At 44.2% G+C, this 17,070-nt stretch overlaps 1 protein-coding gene across 2 annotated transcripts in view; it reads right to left on the reverse strand.

The window, feature by feature from the left end:
- Window positions 1–17,070, reverse strand: part of TEX10 (testis expressed 10) — a 55,034-nt gene that overhangs the window by 7,160 nt on the left and 30,804 nt on the right. For both annotated transcript variants that reach the window (XM_053262837.1, XM_053262838.1), the window contains exons 10-11: window positions 13,652–13,740; window positions 3,126–3,259 (exon numbers count right to left, since the gene is read on the reverse strand). In XM_053262837.1, coding sequence (XP_053118812.1) covers window positions 3,126–3,259; window positions 13,652–13,740 — 223 coding nt within the window. The remainder of the gene's footprint in view (window positions 1–3,125; window positions 3,260–13,651; window positions 13,741–17,070) is intronic.

Here is a 17,070-nt window from a genome sequence, read left to right on the forward strand (position 1 = left end):
CAAAAAGTGGCAAATAAAGATTCTCTCCCAAATTAACATTCCAAGTGCTAGCTTCTATTTTTCAAAGTATTTTTGATAGTCAAAGACAAAGAAGTGGGGTTGCTAAGTGACATATAGGTTTTCTGAAAGAGGTTTTGGTGGGTACAGCAGCTCAGATTCTCAAGAGGACTTCAGAGCTTGTGGGTTGCCACTGTGGACCCCACAGCTCTAACAACTGTTACAGTTGGAGCGGGAGGAGAGGGAATAACTGACTGTGTATACATACCTGTAAAGACCACTATTTGCCCATAAGCATCTTTGGTATGATTCCCCAGGCACATTTAACACTATAACACTCCCAGACCAGAAAAATTTGACACTCTTGAACATTTCCAAATCACTTAATTTATAAATGAAAAGTTATAAATGTCAGTCTAGTACATCAGCATAAAATAATGGAAGAGTCTAGCATCATAATATTAATTATGCCTCCTTTACCAGTTTCTACCAATCTGGACTGTCCTGCCATAATGCAAGATTGTATTTCCCACTGCTGGTTTAAACAATATGGCCTTTCAGGTGGTTCTCATGCTTTCCCCCCTTGGAGATGTGCACTTTCCCCAAGTGTTATTCTAGTTCTTTTTGGCTTAGAGTAATTGAATCAAGAGTATTCTCCTTTTTGAATCTCATGAGCTCAGCAAAGCCCACTGCTCTGGTAAAAGCACCTTTCAGTGACTCAGCCACTGCTAATATTGCTATGTCAAACCCATTTATGTTGGGAAAGTCTCTGCACCTGACATAAGAATACACTGAGAAATGAAAGTGCTCCAGGGGATTCTGGCTTGCACTATTATCTGGAAAAAACTGATATGATTTAAAAGCAAAACAAAAACAAAATGCTGAAACCGAGTCCTGCCTACACTACTATGTCAAAGGGTCCAGCAATCTTTTTATAATTAACTATCACTGTCGGATACAAATTGTTCCAAGAGTGCCTAGACTTACAGGAGGCAAACCAAAGCCATTTGGTTCACGCACATTTACAGGCTACAGTATCCTGCAGGTCAGATTTTTAGAAGTGCATATTCCAACACTTATCTTCCAAGAAGCAAAGATTCAAACACAATGACACCACAGTGTGATCAACAGTCTTAATTTATTTGTAAAGTACAACTCCATTCTCTTCCTTTATGAGGAAACAAGGTGGAGGGCTCAGCCTTTCACCTTGTTCCTCAAAAGGGCAAGTGCAACATCTAGAGTGTAAGTGCTCCTTATGCTACAGAAGAGGGCAACCAAGAATATCAGGGGCCTGGAGCACTGTGTTTATGAGGCTAGGCTACAGCATCTGGGGCTCTTTACTTTGGAAAGGAGGCAACCAAGGGGAAACATGATAGAGGTCTATAAAATTATGCATGGAGTGGAGAGAGAGAAATGTATCTCCATCTCTCAACACTAGAACCAGGGGTCATCTCATGAAACTGAAGGTCGGGAAATTTGGGACCGACAAGAGGAAGAACTTTTTCACACAGTGTGTAATTAATCTATGGAATTCTTTGCCGTGAGATGTGGTGATGGCCACTAGCCTGGATGATTTTTAAAGGGGCTTAGCCAAATTCATGGAGGACAAGTCTACCAATGGCTACTAGTCTGGTGACTGTGGGACACCTCCAGTCTCAGGAACACAATGCCTCTCAATACCAGTTGCAGGTGAGCAACAGCAGGAGAAAGGGAGTGCCTTCACATCTTGCCTGTGGGCTCCCCAGAGGCACCTGGTGGGCCATTGTGTGAAACAGGATGCTGAACTAGTTAGGCCTTGGGCCTGATCCAGCAGGGTTGTTCTTGTGTTACAATGGCAAATCTCTTCTCATCACAAGATCTACATCTAAGTACAACCCAGCAGAATTACCAGAGTGCATACAAGTGCAAGGATTAATTCTATAGTTGGTGATTCACGAGGAGGTGTGAGTGGGAAGTCCATATTTGTTTAATGTGTTATGAATGTTAAGATATTGCTAAAATTAATAAAAAATTATTTTTTAAAAAAAAATTTTTAAAGAGTGCATACAAGTGAAAGGGGGAGAAAGAGACTGGATTTTACATCATGTTCTCTTTTTGCTGGTCAATGACCGAAATAAACTTATTCTCTCTCATGTTCTCTTCTTGACTGTCAATAATGCAGTAATAAAGGACAAGCTCCTCCTGCGCAGAAGGCAGAGCTGGCAAACCTGATAACCCTTTTTGGGGAATGAGTCCCCATCTAAATATAGGGACTCATAACTTCAGCTTCAGATAGAGCACTAGTGAACTATCATTCACTACTTAACAGAAGACACAAAAACAAATAAATAGTGACAGACGCATAAGGGGCACCATCAAGACTCAAAACTAAAGCAGCCAGCCCTCACCTTAGCATGGGACTGACTGCTTTTCTAATACCGAGAACTCCACAATAGACCCTGCTTTCCTTTGTCCCCCCAACCAGTAAGGCAGTCAGGAAAGAAACAACTGAAAATGGAAAGTAGCCCAAGGATCAAAGCCAGTGGCAAGGGCCCTGCTTGGAGCTCACCATCATTTCCTTATTAGAAGCTCACACTTCCTTATCTTCTGAAACAAATTAGACAAAGTGAATTCCCCATTTACTAGTTTCTAAACAGAAGACTGGATGATGGGAGTGTAAAATCAAGACTAGTGCCATTTCCAGTTCCAAATTCAGCACTAAATGCAGTAGAGAAGCAGTGAGTGGATGCATTCCAACCAACAAGACCCTTTGCCAAGTTCCTAGGTGATGGCCTAAACTGAAGACTAGCAAGCCTTTCACAGAGGTTGCTACTACCATCACATTTGCAGAAAGACGCAAGAGCAATTACTCTAGTAATGTCGTCAGTGGCTGTCACTCAGGAACCACTTCCTCCGAGTCTGTCCTTAGGCTTCAGTGAAACTATCCTGAAATAAGTGATGTGTTAGCTGCAGTCAGTATTAGCATCCTGTTGTGCCCCATGAGAAACCTAACCAGGGGAGAATACATAGAATTTTTACTCTTAGAAAACCTTTCCCATTAATGAACCACCAAACACTTCCTTCATTTTAGGATAGGCTAATGGCAACATCACCTTTCTACTTTGCATTTTCAATGCAGATAGCATTACCTCTGTTACAGCCCAATGATATAAAAACTGATCCAGGTCTGTCAGGTAGAGCTGGACAGGAGAAAGCTGTGATTGGCTTATGTGAGGTCTTCCTCTAATACTCTGGAGGCTACTCAACTCTTCTCTGGAAAAGCCTACAAGAAGTTAATAAGAGTAACAAATAAGAAGCAAATCTGAGAATGAACCACTTATTTGTCATCTATTACATCAATATTTATTACAAGTACATAAAAACATTCTCTCTCTCTACTTCACGTTCATGCAAGACACAGGAAAATGCACAAAATCAGCAGTCACAGCCAGAATGACAGTTAAAAGTATAAATTAAAAATGGGGCATTGGTTATTTACTATGAAGGCTTCTTCTTGATAGTGGATCATCTTCTCCCATATAAGCCTGAGGGAGGACTATGTAGATTTTCAGTAGAGCCTTTAAAAGCTGAAGGAAGAGATCCCCATCCAGTTCTGTCAAGTCTATTATTGTGACAGGAAGCCACTAGTCACAATAAGAGTTTGTGAGGAGAGAGGAAAAGGCAACGCAGTACAGCGTCCTTTCATTCCAGGAGACTCAACCCTCAGAAGAAAACAAGGGCAGGCTTCGATGCCCTCCACCATCAAGAAAAAAGCTTTCATGGTAAGTAACCAATGCTCCTTTCTCTGCTGGTAGATGAAGGTATCCAGTGACATACACCACAGCCAGTTTCCTGGGTATGACAGGCAGGATCTACTGGGGCAGAAAGATGTGTTGAAGCACTCTACAGCCAAAAGGTAACTTGTGCAGAGGAATAGGTATACGGCTTACGGTGTCTGGTAAAGGTGAAAAGGGACTTTCAAGTCACTGCCTTGCAGTTCTCAAGGAGTCATTTGAAGAGAATGCCACAGAGGTGGCTGCTGATTGGGAGGAGTTAGACATGTGAAATGGAGGATGGAGATGTTGGACCTTATAGACAGAAGAATGAAGACTTTGATCCATCTTGCAATTGTGGAGGATAATACGTTGGCCCACGCAGTGCCTGCACAGGCGCAGAACCCCATTTCCTTATGAACACAATGGATCACGATCCAGATCAGGAAAGATACAAAATATGTGTTTAATGTAGAACTTAAGTATCCTACAGACATCTAATTTATGATAATCCTTCTCCCTAGGGTGAAAATGGGTTAAGACAGAAGGATGGCAGTACTATATCTTGGAAATAATGAAAGATAGATGGTACTCTGGGGACACTGGATCGGGGAAAGATGTTGCGGTGGTCCTTAACTGACAGCGTGTGAAGTTCTGACACCCTTCTGGCTAAGGTCACTACAACTAAAAATTCAAGTATGAATGAGAGTATGTGAAGTGGTACAGCACAGATGGGCTCGAAAGGTGGCAAATGAAGTACACAGGATACTATGTGCAGCTCCAATATGGGGAAGCCATGGATGGTCAGAAAGGCAAGAAGGGTTGAGCTGCAGAGAAAGTTATCTGAAGTGTAGATGAGATTGTAGATTATCTTGTATCATGTGAGAAAGGAGGCAGATGAGAGAGGCTGCTTGCTTTTAGTGCATATTTGCCTTTAGGCCTTTTGTCCAATTATGGTTGTTAAAAGTCAAGAAGCTCCTTCAGCCCACACTTGTCTGGAGTAGGGATGTGCACGAGATGGATTTAGTGTTCCGTTCCGAGCTCAGAACAACTGGTTGAGCAGGTTGTTCCAACAGAACAACCCCATTCCAACACTGAATGTTCTGAGCAGCATTTTAGATTTCAAAATGGCACTCTCCTGGTGTTGGAAGCCATTCACATGGTTAGCACCACCATGCAAACAGCTTCTGAACATGTGCAGGGGCCAGAAGAGCACCATTTTGGAATCCAAAATGGCATTTGGAACACTCAGAACATTCCAAGTCTAAATGGGCCGTTCAAAGATCAGAACAGGCACTTCATTTAAAGGGCATTCTGTTTTGAGTTCAGAACACTCGAAATGGCTCATTTTGAGTCGCAACGTTCTGAGTGTGGAAGGTTCTGCACATTTCTAGTCTGGAGAGATGTTATTTAGTCTGGCCCAGTGTAGGAAAACTTAGCAGGTAGTCCGGTAAATCCTTAGAAGAGTATCTTTGTAGACTTAAGATGTTGCGTTCAGTCTCCAAAAGGCAAGCTTTAACCAGGCCGGATTGTGGAGGCATATTGGTCCGTATGTAGGTGGTCAAAACACAGGAAGAGGAAGCATGAACCAGGGTGTGAGTTGAATTATCTTGGAGAAGCACAGTCTCCTTGGCCAGTAGAGTGCTATTAGTATTACCTCTGCCTTGTTGAGATGTTGCTCCCGAAGGAAGCAAGCTAGAAGACGAACTAGACAGAAAGCATAGTGGGGCGGGCAGGTAGTGCATCAACTGCCTCCGTGCTCTCGAAGGCGAATATGGAATAAAATCTGGGTAGCTTCTTGTTCAGTGAGGAGGCAAATAGATCTACTGCTAGGGTCACAAAGTGGCTGATAAGGGATTGGAATACTTGTGAACTGAGGCTCTATTCCATAAGTTTCAGCTCCTGATAGCCAAGCCAGTCTACATTGGAGTTCAGGAGTCCACTGACATGGTATGGAAGAACGGAAGTCAGGTGAATTCCATCCACTGAAGGAGAAGCACTGCTTCTTGCTGTATTGACTTGGAGCATGCACCTCCCTATTGACCGATGTGGGCTTTGGCCATCACGTAGTCTGTGTACATGAGTATGTGTTCCCCCTGTATAAGGTGTTGGAAAGCCAGCAGGGATAGGCAAAACCAGTATACAGTGGTCAATTGCCAAACGTGAGGGTTCTGTTCCTGGAAACCACTGTGGTTGGCGAATTTGCAGTAGGCAAGACAATGATTTCCATGGGAAATAGGGGGTTAGGGGAATCGATTGGAAAAGTACCTGAAAATAAAGAAAAAATAGAGAAACTGCCCCAACCTCCAGAATGTGCCACCAAACTACCCAAAATAAAAAAAAATTGGCGCCAAACCGCGAATACTTGAGTCGTAGTTGGTGAGGGTGGTAACAATTTCTCAATCGCAGATACTCAAATCTGTGATTGGGAAACCCGCAATAGGCAAGAACCGACTGAATGCTAAGACTTTTAGGGTCCCTAGCTTAAAAGCCTCTTTAAAATATCGAGGGGGATTCTGTTTGGTTTCATGAAGAGCCTGCCCAGAGACAGGATGGGAGGGTGTGTCCACCAAAGTAGGGAGTAGTGACATGACTAGGAAAAGTTTGGAGTCTCTTGCCAATGTTTTCCTGATGTGGTAGAAGGTACACTGCATGTGCAAAGGTGGAATCTGGCCCACAAAACTGTGTCTAGGGAAACTACCATTGGACCTAGGAGGCTAGCCAGGGATAGGAGGCTGGTGAATGCGTTGTGAGGAATGGCTTGTAGAAGCATTAATAGATTTTAAATTCAGTCTGGGGGCAGGAATAGGCAACAATGTCTCTTAGAACTCCTAGGTGAAGATGAGGCAGAGTTGGTTGCAAATTATGCTTGAATTTGTTTATTAAGAAGAAGGAAGAGGAAAATACTCTAGGAACAAAAGGCAGAATAGCTTTGAAGTATAAGGCAGAGGAGTGGCTGTTCCTGGAACTAGCAGGACTAACAGAACTGGGTGGGGATCTCATCCCCAAGCTCAGAAAAAGGTTCTACTGAAAATTTGCAGTCCTGCCTCTGGAGCATGTGGGAGGATATAACTCATTGGATACCCTCCTTGCACCAGCAGAGAAGGAAAAAATTTAAGTTTTCAGCAATAATCAGGAAACTATAATAGTAGCATCATTTTAAGTGGCACAGCAGGGAAATGCTTGACTAACAAGCAGAAGGTTGCTGGTTCAAATCCCTGCTGGTACTATATCGGAAAACAGTGATATAGGAAGATGCTGAAAGGCATCATCTCAGATTGCTGATGGTAAACAATGGTAAACCCCTCCTGTATTCTACCAAAGAAAACAATAGGGCTCTGTGGGCACCAGGAGTCGGAATTGTCTTGACGGCATACTTTACTTACTTTTAGTTTATAATAGTGGCACTCTTACACTATGTCATGATCCAAAGTTAAAGACTTGTAAGCCCCATTAATTTCAATGGAAGATTTAAGCATGGACTTCAAAAGGGGTAGAAAGAGCTCAGCTATGACTAGATTGTGCCCTTCAGATATTATATAAAGTCAATAACTAGCATGGCTGGAATAATAAGAGATGCGTAGACTTCCACTGGGAGCCTATGCCAGCTCAGCAGAATTAACTCCCCACACCCCCGGCCCACTTTTGAATAGCAGGGCTGCCCCCTCCCTGCCATGCCATACCGAACTGCTTTTGAAACTTCTCAGTTTAGTTGGAGAATTCTAGGGCACTGTCAAGTTTTCAACAGCATTGCTCTGTATTCAAAGACTCATCAACCATCTTACAAATATGGAAACTTCTTATGTTTCCATATATGTGTTTGTATGTTTGGGAGAACAGAGCAAATGTGTACCTTCTAGTTTGTTTTCTATTTTAAAACCTCTTGATGTCTTATTCTGATAAAACTAGCAGGTACACATTTGCTCTGTTCTCCCAAACATACATATGGAAACATATGAAGTTCAAACACTGCCTGCTGGTATTTTTTCAAAAAGGTTGGTTTAATATTACAGCACATTTCAGACTCCTGTGTGAGAGCAGGAGATTGGAGATTCCACTCCTGCTTTAGAACAAACTGTAGCGTTATCACTGCGACTGAGTCTGCAAACTGTTTTGAATAGCAAACCAGGGTCAATGGTTTGATATCCTGGTTAAACAAACAACAGTTTGCAAGTTTGGCCACAACAACAAACTGCAGTTTGTTCTAAAACAACAACAGAAGCTTCCAATCTCTTCCCTTCATGGAGGAGGAAGTAATGCTCCTGATCAAAACAAGAAATCATGATTTGTTGCATTGAACCTCACCAATCTCTTTAATGAAGAGATGAATGCAACTGAAGCCCAATGGTAACTGGGGTGAATGTAAACAGCCATCACAAATGTACCTTATAGTTTATAATCATTGGCTGACATCCTAACACTGTATATATGCAACAGGGAGAGGGAGATTTTTGCTGTCCACCCCTTCTGCAGTCCACTGTGCCTCCAAAAATACATCCCTGAGGGTCCCTCAACCCTTGGGGACATCTTTTTGCAAGACACGGAGGCCTGCAGAGAAAAGGGGAGACCAACAAAAATTGTCCTCCTCCTGCACGTGCAAAACATTTAAAATGCAGTGTCTGGATGTCAGCCACTGTATTACATAAATAGTAGAATTTTATTTATATTCATTGTTTGTACAAATATACCAGAATTACTCAAGGCCCTGGTTGATCTCTGGAATGGAGAGACAGCTCAGGCAGTTGCTCCTAAAGGCCCTATCCGGCTTGGTAGAGCCTGTTCGGCACCTTGGTTTTCCTCGGAGCTTAGGGCGATGAAACAACTCGGGCAACGGCTGGAATGACGCTGGAGGAAGAGCCATGACGAATCTGACCAAACACGGGCTAGAACCCATTTTAGGGACTACTCCATGGCAGTGGGGATGGTGAAAAAATGCTTTTTCTCCACCTCCATTGCATCTGCTCAGTGCAGACCAGCGGAGCTGTTTCGTGTAGCAAAGACATTGCTGCACACATCCCCCCAGGTAATGGAGGAATCATCTACAGCCCGCTGTGATCAGTTTGCGTGTCAATTTGCAGATAAAATCGCTCACATTCATGCTGATTTGGACCCCAGAGTTTTGGCAGTCCGGCAGACATGCCTTTGGTACCATCTGGTCCTATCAAAGGCAGACATGCCTTTGGTACCACCTGGTCCTGAGGACGTGAACAAGATCCTGGGCAGAGTGCAGGAGACATTGTGTACTCTTGACCCTTACCCTTCATGGCTAATAAAAGCTGCCAGGGAGGGTACAGGTAGATGGTTGGAGATGATTATTAATGCCTCATTAAGGGAGGGCAGGATACCATCGTGCCTTAAGAAGGCGATGGTAAGACCATTGTTAAAAAGCCCTCCCTTTATCCCTCCAACCCGGACAACTATAGACCGGTTTCTAACCTGCCCTTTTGGGGCAAGGTGATAGAGCGTGTGGTCTGCAGAGGGTCTTGGATGATACGGATTATCTGGACCCTTTTCAATCTGGCTTCTTCCCCGGGCATGGGACTGAGACTGCCTTGGTCGCTCTAGTGGATGACCTACACCGGGAACTAGACAGGGAGAGTGCGTCCCTGTTGGTTCTGCTGGACCTCTCGGTGGCGTTTGATACCACTGACCATAGTATCCTTCTGGGCTGCCTCTTGAGTATGGGAATCTGAGGTACTGTGTTGCAGTGGTTCTGGTCCTTTCTTGGGAGAGGGCCCAAAAGGTGGTGCTGGGAGACTACTGCTCAGCTTTGTGGCCATTGGTCCGTGGGGCCCCGCAGGGTTCGGTCTTGTCCCCCATGCTGTTTAACATCTACATGGAACTGCTGGGAGAGGTCATTTGGGGACTTGGACTGAGTTGTCAGCAATATGCAGATGACACTCAGCTCTATCTCTCCTTATCACCTGATCCTAGGGAGGTGGTAGATATCCTGAATCAGAGGCTGGAGACAGTGATGGGTTGGATGTGGGCTAAAAAACTGTAATTAAATTCAGACAAGACGGAGATAATGTTGGTCAGTAGGAAAGCCAGTCGAGATGAGGAGGTTTTACTGGTTCTGGATGGGGTTGCACTCCCCTTGAAGGAGCAAGTACGCAGCTTGCGGATATTACTGGACTCGGCTCTGCTTTTGGAAGCTCAGGTGGAGGCAGTGGCCGGGGTGCCTTTGCACGGCTTTGCTTAGTGCACCAGCTGCATCCCTTTCTAGAGAAGGCAGACCTGGCCACAGTTACCCATGCCTTAGTCACATTCACAGCTAGATTACTGTAACACACTATGTGGGGCTGCCCATGAAGAAAAACAGGTTGCTCACCTGTAACAGGTGATCTATCTGGTAGTGGTTCCATACATTCATAAGGACTGGGTTCTGCGCCTGCGCAGACCATACTTCGGATAGAATTCTCTAGCTCCTTGCGACGCCCAACCGCCGGCAGCGCGTGGCTGCAGTACCCTTAAACGGCGGTTAGGCATCCCCTTTCCTCAGTTTCTTGGTGATAAGCCCTTCAGTGTGACTGAGGACTGGCACTACAATTTTGAGTAGAGATAGATATAATGATGTCTCAAAGGCAAGCACCGTAGCTTATTCTTCTCGTTCACCCAAATATGCAGCGGGGATGGACAGGCGGGTCTTATGAATGTATGGAACCACTACCAGATCACCTGTTACAGGTAAGCAACCTGTTTATCTGGATAGTGATTCCAACATCCATAAGGACTGGGTGAATCACAAGCTGTAGAGTATGGTGGTGGTTGCATGACGCTATGGTAGGATTCTGTTTAAAACTGCCTGTCCAAATTCAGCCGCAGCTGCCAATCTAATGTCCAAGGCGTAATGCTTGATAAAAGTCTGGTGTGATGCCTACGTGGCTGCCAAACAGATGTCTTGAAATCTGATGCCCGACAGGTGTGCTGCAGAGGTTGCATATGACCTGGTGGAGTGTGCTCGAATCTTAGAGAGTGGAGTAACGTTCTGTAAATCATAAGCCATCCTTATCAGCTCTACTAGCCAAAACACCCACTTCTGGTGTGATGGAGGTTGGCCCCTATGCCAGCCCTTCTCACAGACAAACAGGAGATTTGTCTTACGGACCCGTTGTGTAGCCTTTAGATAGTACAGCAATGCTCTTCTGACATCCAGAGAATGCATTGCCTTGTCAAGCTGTGTCTCAGGATTCTTAAAGATGGTTGGTAAGACTATATTCGTATTGAGGTGGAAATCGGTGATGACTGTTGGTCTGAAATCCGGATCTAAACGCATTATCACACGGTCAGGGTGAATCACGGTGTATAGTTCATCTATCCGGAGGGCCCCGAGCTCACTCACCCTCCTCACTGTGGTTATTGCCACTAAGAACAAAGTCTTTAGGGTTGTCAATTTCAATGATGCCAAGGCCATGGGTTCAAAAGGGGCCTCTGTCAGTGCCCCTAGGACTAGCGAAAGGCTCCATTTTTCTGCAGGTTGTCGAACAGGCAGGTATAGATTATTTATTCCTCTGAGGAAGTCCTTACATTTAGGGTGCGTGAAAACAGTCTTGCCATCCCAACCTGTGTGTCGCGAAGACAAAGCGGCCACGTGGACCTTTAATGAAACATTAGCTAATCCCGCTAATAGCTTTCTCCGGTTCCACTGGCCAATCGGCCTGCAGAGAGACTGTCCTTTGTAAAGTTATGGGAGCGGCAGTCTGCACTGCCGATTCCTTTAATTCCCTCAGGGAATGCGGTTGGCCTCTTTCAGACAGCCATAACTGGAAGAGAGAGTACTCTTCTGGAGTGATGGTGCAGGTATTGCGCCACCCTCCCTGGGGTAGAAGGCCTGTTGTAGGAGTAGAGGGACATGTAAAGGACGGTGTCTTCGGGACTGGAGTGGTGTCCCTGAATCCCTGAAAGGTGTATGTGGAGGTCGTAGTCTCCTCTGACTGTAGCATGCAGTGGAGAGTGTTCTCCACACTGATGTCATGAGTTGGTGGGTTGAACTTCAAAGCCCATTTCATGGTCTGGTATAGGCTCGAGTTCAGCATCATGGATTATTGCCACTGCATCATACTGTCCTGCGTCGGTACCGAAGTCGGGCTCGAACGCTCCCTCCTCAGTATACTCGTCCAGTACATAAAGATTCAATCCCACTTACGACGTCGTCTTCAACCTTGTAGCCTCTGCTGTAGTCACTGTTGTCCCAGGTATCGTCAAAGCCTCTGTCGTAGCAACCTTTGGTGTTGGAGCCGTCTTCGACATCGATGGCTTTGCTGGTGTGTGCCTCGATGTCGGCGCTGACTTCGACGTCGACGGTTCTGCTGATGTGACCCTCGACGTCAATGGAGACTGATTTGGAGGAGGAGCAGGTGAAAGTGAGGCTGCCCAGCATCGAGGGCTCCGATAGGTTTGAGGCCCCGTAGGGGAAGGCGTGTGTTCGGAGCCAGTCCCGACCTCCTTTGCCCAGTGCTTCTTAAACCTCTTCTCCTGCGGCCCCATCTTTGACGTTGAACTCTTTTGTTTCAGAACCAGTAGGGTCCCCTCTGGTTTCTTAAAGGCTTGGGCTGCAGTTGGAGTCGATACCTTTGAAGCCAAAGAGCTCGGCGTCGTGGTGGTTTTTGCTGATTTCTTCGATGTCGAGGTATGCTTCACTGTCGAAGCAGTCAGAACGGCGCCTTTAGATGACGCTGACTCCGAGACTTTAGACTGCGTCACAGCAGGTCTCGAGTCTGCAGCCCCTCAATGTTTAGACTGCAATGCCTGCTCCATTAACGCCACTTTAAGGTGAGCAGCTCTGTTCTTTAGAGTCTGCTTATTGAAGATAGAGCATAAGGAGCAACTGGAAATATTATGGGCCTCTCCTAAACAGAATAGGCAAAGCTCATGGCCATCCGTGGAAGTGATTTTTCCGCGGCAATCGCGGCACCTTCTGAAGGTGGTTTTCTCACTTGGGATTTCCTTGTCCAAACCCATGGAAAGCCAAACAAGTTAACTTTTTTGGGTCTGAGATGTTTACCAAAGAGAAGTCCATGTCCGTTCCAAGCTGTTCGCTAGAGAAAACCATCGTCCGTTCCGAGTCATTTGCTAGAGAAAACTGTCGTCCGTTCCGAGTCTTTGTTTTTTGTGTGTTTTATTTATTTATTTATTTTAATAAATCAGTTTGTCTTTGCCGAGGATTGTCCGAAAGGTTAGTAAAATTCTGTGCCAGTCGTAGTTATCTATTCAGTAATCCCTCTGAGGAGCAAAAGTTTCCCAAAGGTGTGATCGCCTAGGCGGTCAACAAGAAACTGAGGAAAGGGGACACCTAACCACCATTTAAGAGTACTGCAGCCACGCGCTGCCGGAGGTTGGGCATCGCGAGGAGCTAGAGAATTCTATCCGAAGTATGGTCTGCGCAGGTGCAGAACCCAGTCCTTATGGATGTTGGAACCACTATCCAGATTATCTGGAAACCGCAGCTAGTGCAAAATGTGGCAGCTAAGGTTTTATCTGGAGCTGCCCAGTAGGAGCACATCACACCCATTTTGAAAGAGCTGCACTGGCTACCAGTTTGTTTCCTGGTCCAATTCAAGGTGCTGGTTTTGACCTTTAAAGCCTTAACGGTTTGGGCCCGGGATACATGAGGGACTGCCTGCTCCCAAGGGTTGCTGCCTGCTTGATGAGGTCATCTGAGGTGGCTCTACTCTAGGTGCCGACAATGAGGGAGTGTCATTTGTGTGTGTCTTTTTTACAATCTTGTTTGTAAATTTTGCTGTAAACCACCTTGGGATTGTTTTAATGAAAGGCGGTATATAAATTTAACAATAAATAAAAAATAAAAAATAAATTACTTTATGCAGCATTTTTTCCAACAGCATTATGATGAAAACAAATTTAATTTTTCAATTTTATTATATTAAATTCAGATCAATTACCTGTAAGAGTTGAAAACAAGAAACTAAAGTAATCCACATCAGTAAGTGAGTTGCTTTGCACTGGATATTTCCATCCCACAAAAGAGGATCTAGTTAAAAATACAGGAGGGAAGATTTGTGTTATGTTCACATCATAATTTGGGCACAAACTAAATGCAGTGGCAGCAGACCTGTTCCTTTCAATGTAGATCTCTTCCAAGCACATGTAAAATGCAGGTCCAATTTATTCAACAGAAAGACTACGTGAAATAACACCACCACCCCATACATACCTGGGGCTCCATGAAGTCAATCCCCAACTTAACTTTTCCCTCTACCACACTCCAATACCAGAGCCTGGCTAGTGGAAAGCATTTGGGAGAACAGGTTTCACAGAAAGGCAGGTGCAGGAAGGTTTAGAACCCCTTGCCCACATGCCCCTTGTTTTTAAAATCAATCATGCACCCTTCTTTATAGGTGATTGAGGTAGACTCTGCATTTAAAGACACAGATCTGTCAGCATCATGTGCTATTTGCACCTTATCAGTCTTCTGATCACTTTATGCTTATAGAAACTCTCAGTATAAACACAGAATTGGCATATATGCACAATTTAGTATAAGCAAAGAGTGAAAGCGGATTGAACAGAAAGATAAACATAAGATAAAGAACTACTGGGAAAATCAAAAGACTGAGAAATATGCCCAGTGATAAAGAAGAGAGGTCCTACAAATTGCTATGACTCAAGGAAAGAGAGACAAAGTCAATTTTTTTCCTGTGCAGCAATACTGTTTTAGATTAGTTGGGAAGACTCAAATATTTTTCCTCAATACAGAAAAGCTCATTTAAACAGTAGAGCAATCTCTTGTCTCCATCAACTACAGTAAAAGTGAATCTGGAAAGCATTTCTATGCTCTTGAAACACAGAGCATAGGATTCAACATTCCCTTCTTCCAGGGGAAAAACCAGTAGATGAGATGTGAAAGTGGAACGGTAGTGTGCATTTCTCCAGTAACTCTGGTCAAAAAATTGAGCAATCTATAAAGCATATTTTTCTCAGATATCACTCTGCAGAAACACCCAGATGTAACATTTGGTGGCAAAAATAAAGCTGGATTTTTAAGATTGAAAGAGAAAAGTTTTTTCCCCAGACAGACTTGTATATTTAAAGTCTTTTCTATTTACAAATTTTAGATGGATCAACTATTGCAGAAATTCAGCTATAACAAACTAACATCTACAAGGAATTAAAGGGGATTTGAGAGAAAATACACCAGTTTTAAGAGAAAACAATCTGGCTTCCAACACTGCCTAACTTTTTCAGCTGCTTACTAATTTCTGTTTGTTACAAACTGAAAATGAAAATCTAAATTGGAAAGCATGCAATATGTTAGCAAGTAAATGATGTTTATGCAAATACAGTACTTCCAAACTTTTAATAACCTTGAAAAACAAGTGTGGGTTTGGAGAATAAATAAGGATGTATCCAAGCCTCTAACCAAATTAACATACTTCCTATAACCTATTCTGTGATACACATTTTCAGGTGAATCTTGAACACCTTAGCTTCCATTATGTTTAAGTTTCTGAACCTTACAAATGGTAAGAAAAGCACAGAACCACTAATAGTGTGAAGATAGAGGCAAACAGTCAGATCCACAAATAAGCTCAACATATTTTAAACTATTAAATCTATTCCATAGAATCTGAATGGATTTTGATCATCTACCAAAACATTAAGCTGGACTTGCACTTGTCACACTTTCTTGTGTGGGCCTGATTCAACAGGGCTGATCTGAAAATAAAATGCTACCCACAATCCTGTGGCTCATTTCAAGAAATTAAAGTTCTGTCTCAAGACTTCCCCTTTAATTGAAGATGGGTCATGCTACCTATCTAAAGCTATAGGACTTGGTTGATTTGTACTTGACAATCACAAGGTTTACTACTAAAATGCTATCATTTTCCAAAAAAGCAAGATGAATGAATTTTACTGAACATGCAAGTAGCTAACTTGTGGTGCTGGGGGACTTCAATGTCCACTTTGGGACCAATCTGTCTGGGGTGGTTCAGGGGTTCATAGCAGCCATGACAACTAGGGGCCTATCCCAAGGCATCTCGGGACCGACACATCTTGCTGGTCACACGCTTGATCTGGTCTTTCACTATGATCAGGGTGGTGTTCCGTGGGTGGCGACTCCTGTGAGTTCCCCATTGTCATGGATGGACCACCATCTGGTTAAAGTTGAACTCACGGTCACACCCCATCTTTGCAGGGGTGAGGGGCCCATTAGAATGATCCGCCTGAGGTTATTGGATCCAGTAGGGTTCCAAGAAGCTTTGGAGGAATTTAGTGTTGGCTCTGGAGGTGATCCTGTTGATGCCCTGGTGGAGAGTTGGAACAGTAACCTCACCATGGCAGTAGACATGATTGCTCCTAAGCATTCTCTTCAACCCACTTCAAATTTGGTCCCTTGGTATACAGAAGAACTACAGGGGCTGAAGCAGCAAGGTAGATAACTGGAGCACAAGTGGGAAAAGACTTCACTCAAATCCAACCGATTACAACATACAGCACATTTGAAGATCTATGCAAAGAAGCGATTCTTTTCAGCAGGTATTGTGTCCGCAAGTTCGTGTCCAGCAGAGTTGTTCAGGGTTGTGAGAGGGTGAATAAATGCCCCTCCTTCCTTGAATCAGAATTTGGAACCATCTATTATCTGCTGTGATGTGTTTAATCAGTTTTTTTGTAGATAAAATTTCTCATATTCGGGCCGACTTGGATTTAGACCCCACAATTACTGCAATGTCTGAATCAAGGGATCAAATGACTCCTCTTATGTGATCAGGCTGGATCAGTTTCAGTTGGTGATTCGTAAGGATGTGGACAAGCTGCTTGGAATGGTGCAGCCTACCACCTGTTCTCTTGACCCTTACCAAACATGGTTTATACTATCTGGCAGGAGGGTTGTTGTAGGCTTAGCAGAGATCATAAATGCTTCTCTGAGAGAGGGCAGGATGCCTCCTTGCCTTAAGGAGGCAATTAGACCTCTTTTGAAGAAGCCTATGTTGGATCCCTCAGAGTTAAGCAACTACAGGCCTGTCTCCAACCTTCCGTGGTTGGGCAAGGTAATTGAGAGGGTGGTGGCTTCCCAACTCCCGATAATCTTGGATGAAACTGATTATCTAGATTCATTTCAGACTGGCTTTTGGGTGGGCTATGGGGTGGAGATTGCCTTGGTCATCCTGATCTCCAATTGGGAATTGACAGAAGAAATGCAACTCTGTTGGTCCTTTTGAACCTCTCGGCAGCTTTCGATACTATCGACCATAGTATCCTTCTGTAATGTCTGAGAGTGTTGAGGGTGGGAGGCACTGCTTTGCAGTGGTTCCACTGATACTTCTCGGACAGATTCCAGATGGTGTCCTTTGAAGACTAC

Source organism: Hemicordylus capensis, chromosome 6 (genome assembly GCF_027244095.1).
Source record: "Hemicordylus capensis ecotype Gifberg chromosome 6, rHemCap1.1.pri, whole genome shotgun sequence".
Lineage (NCBI taxonomy): Eukaryota > Metazoa > Chordata > Lepidosauria > Squamata > Cordylidae > Hemicordylus > Hemicordylus capensis.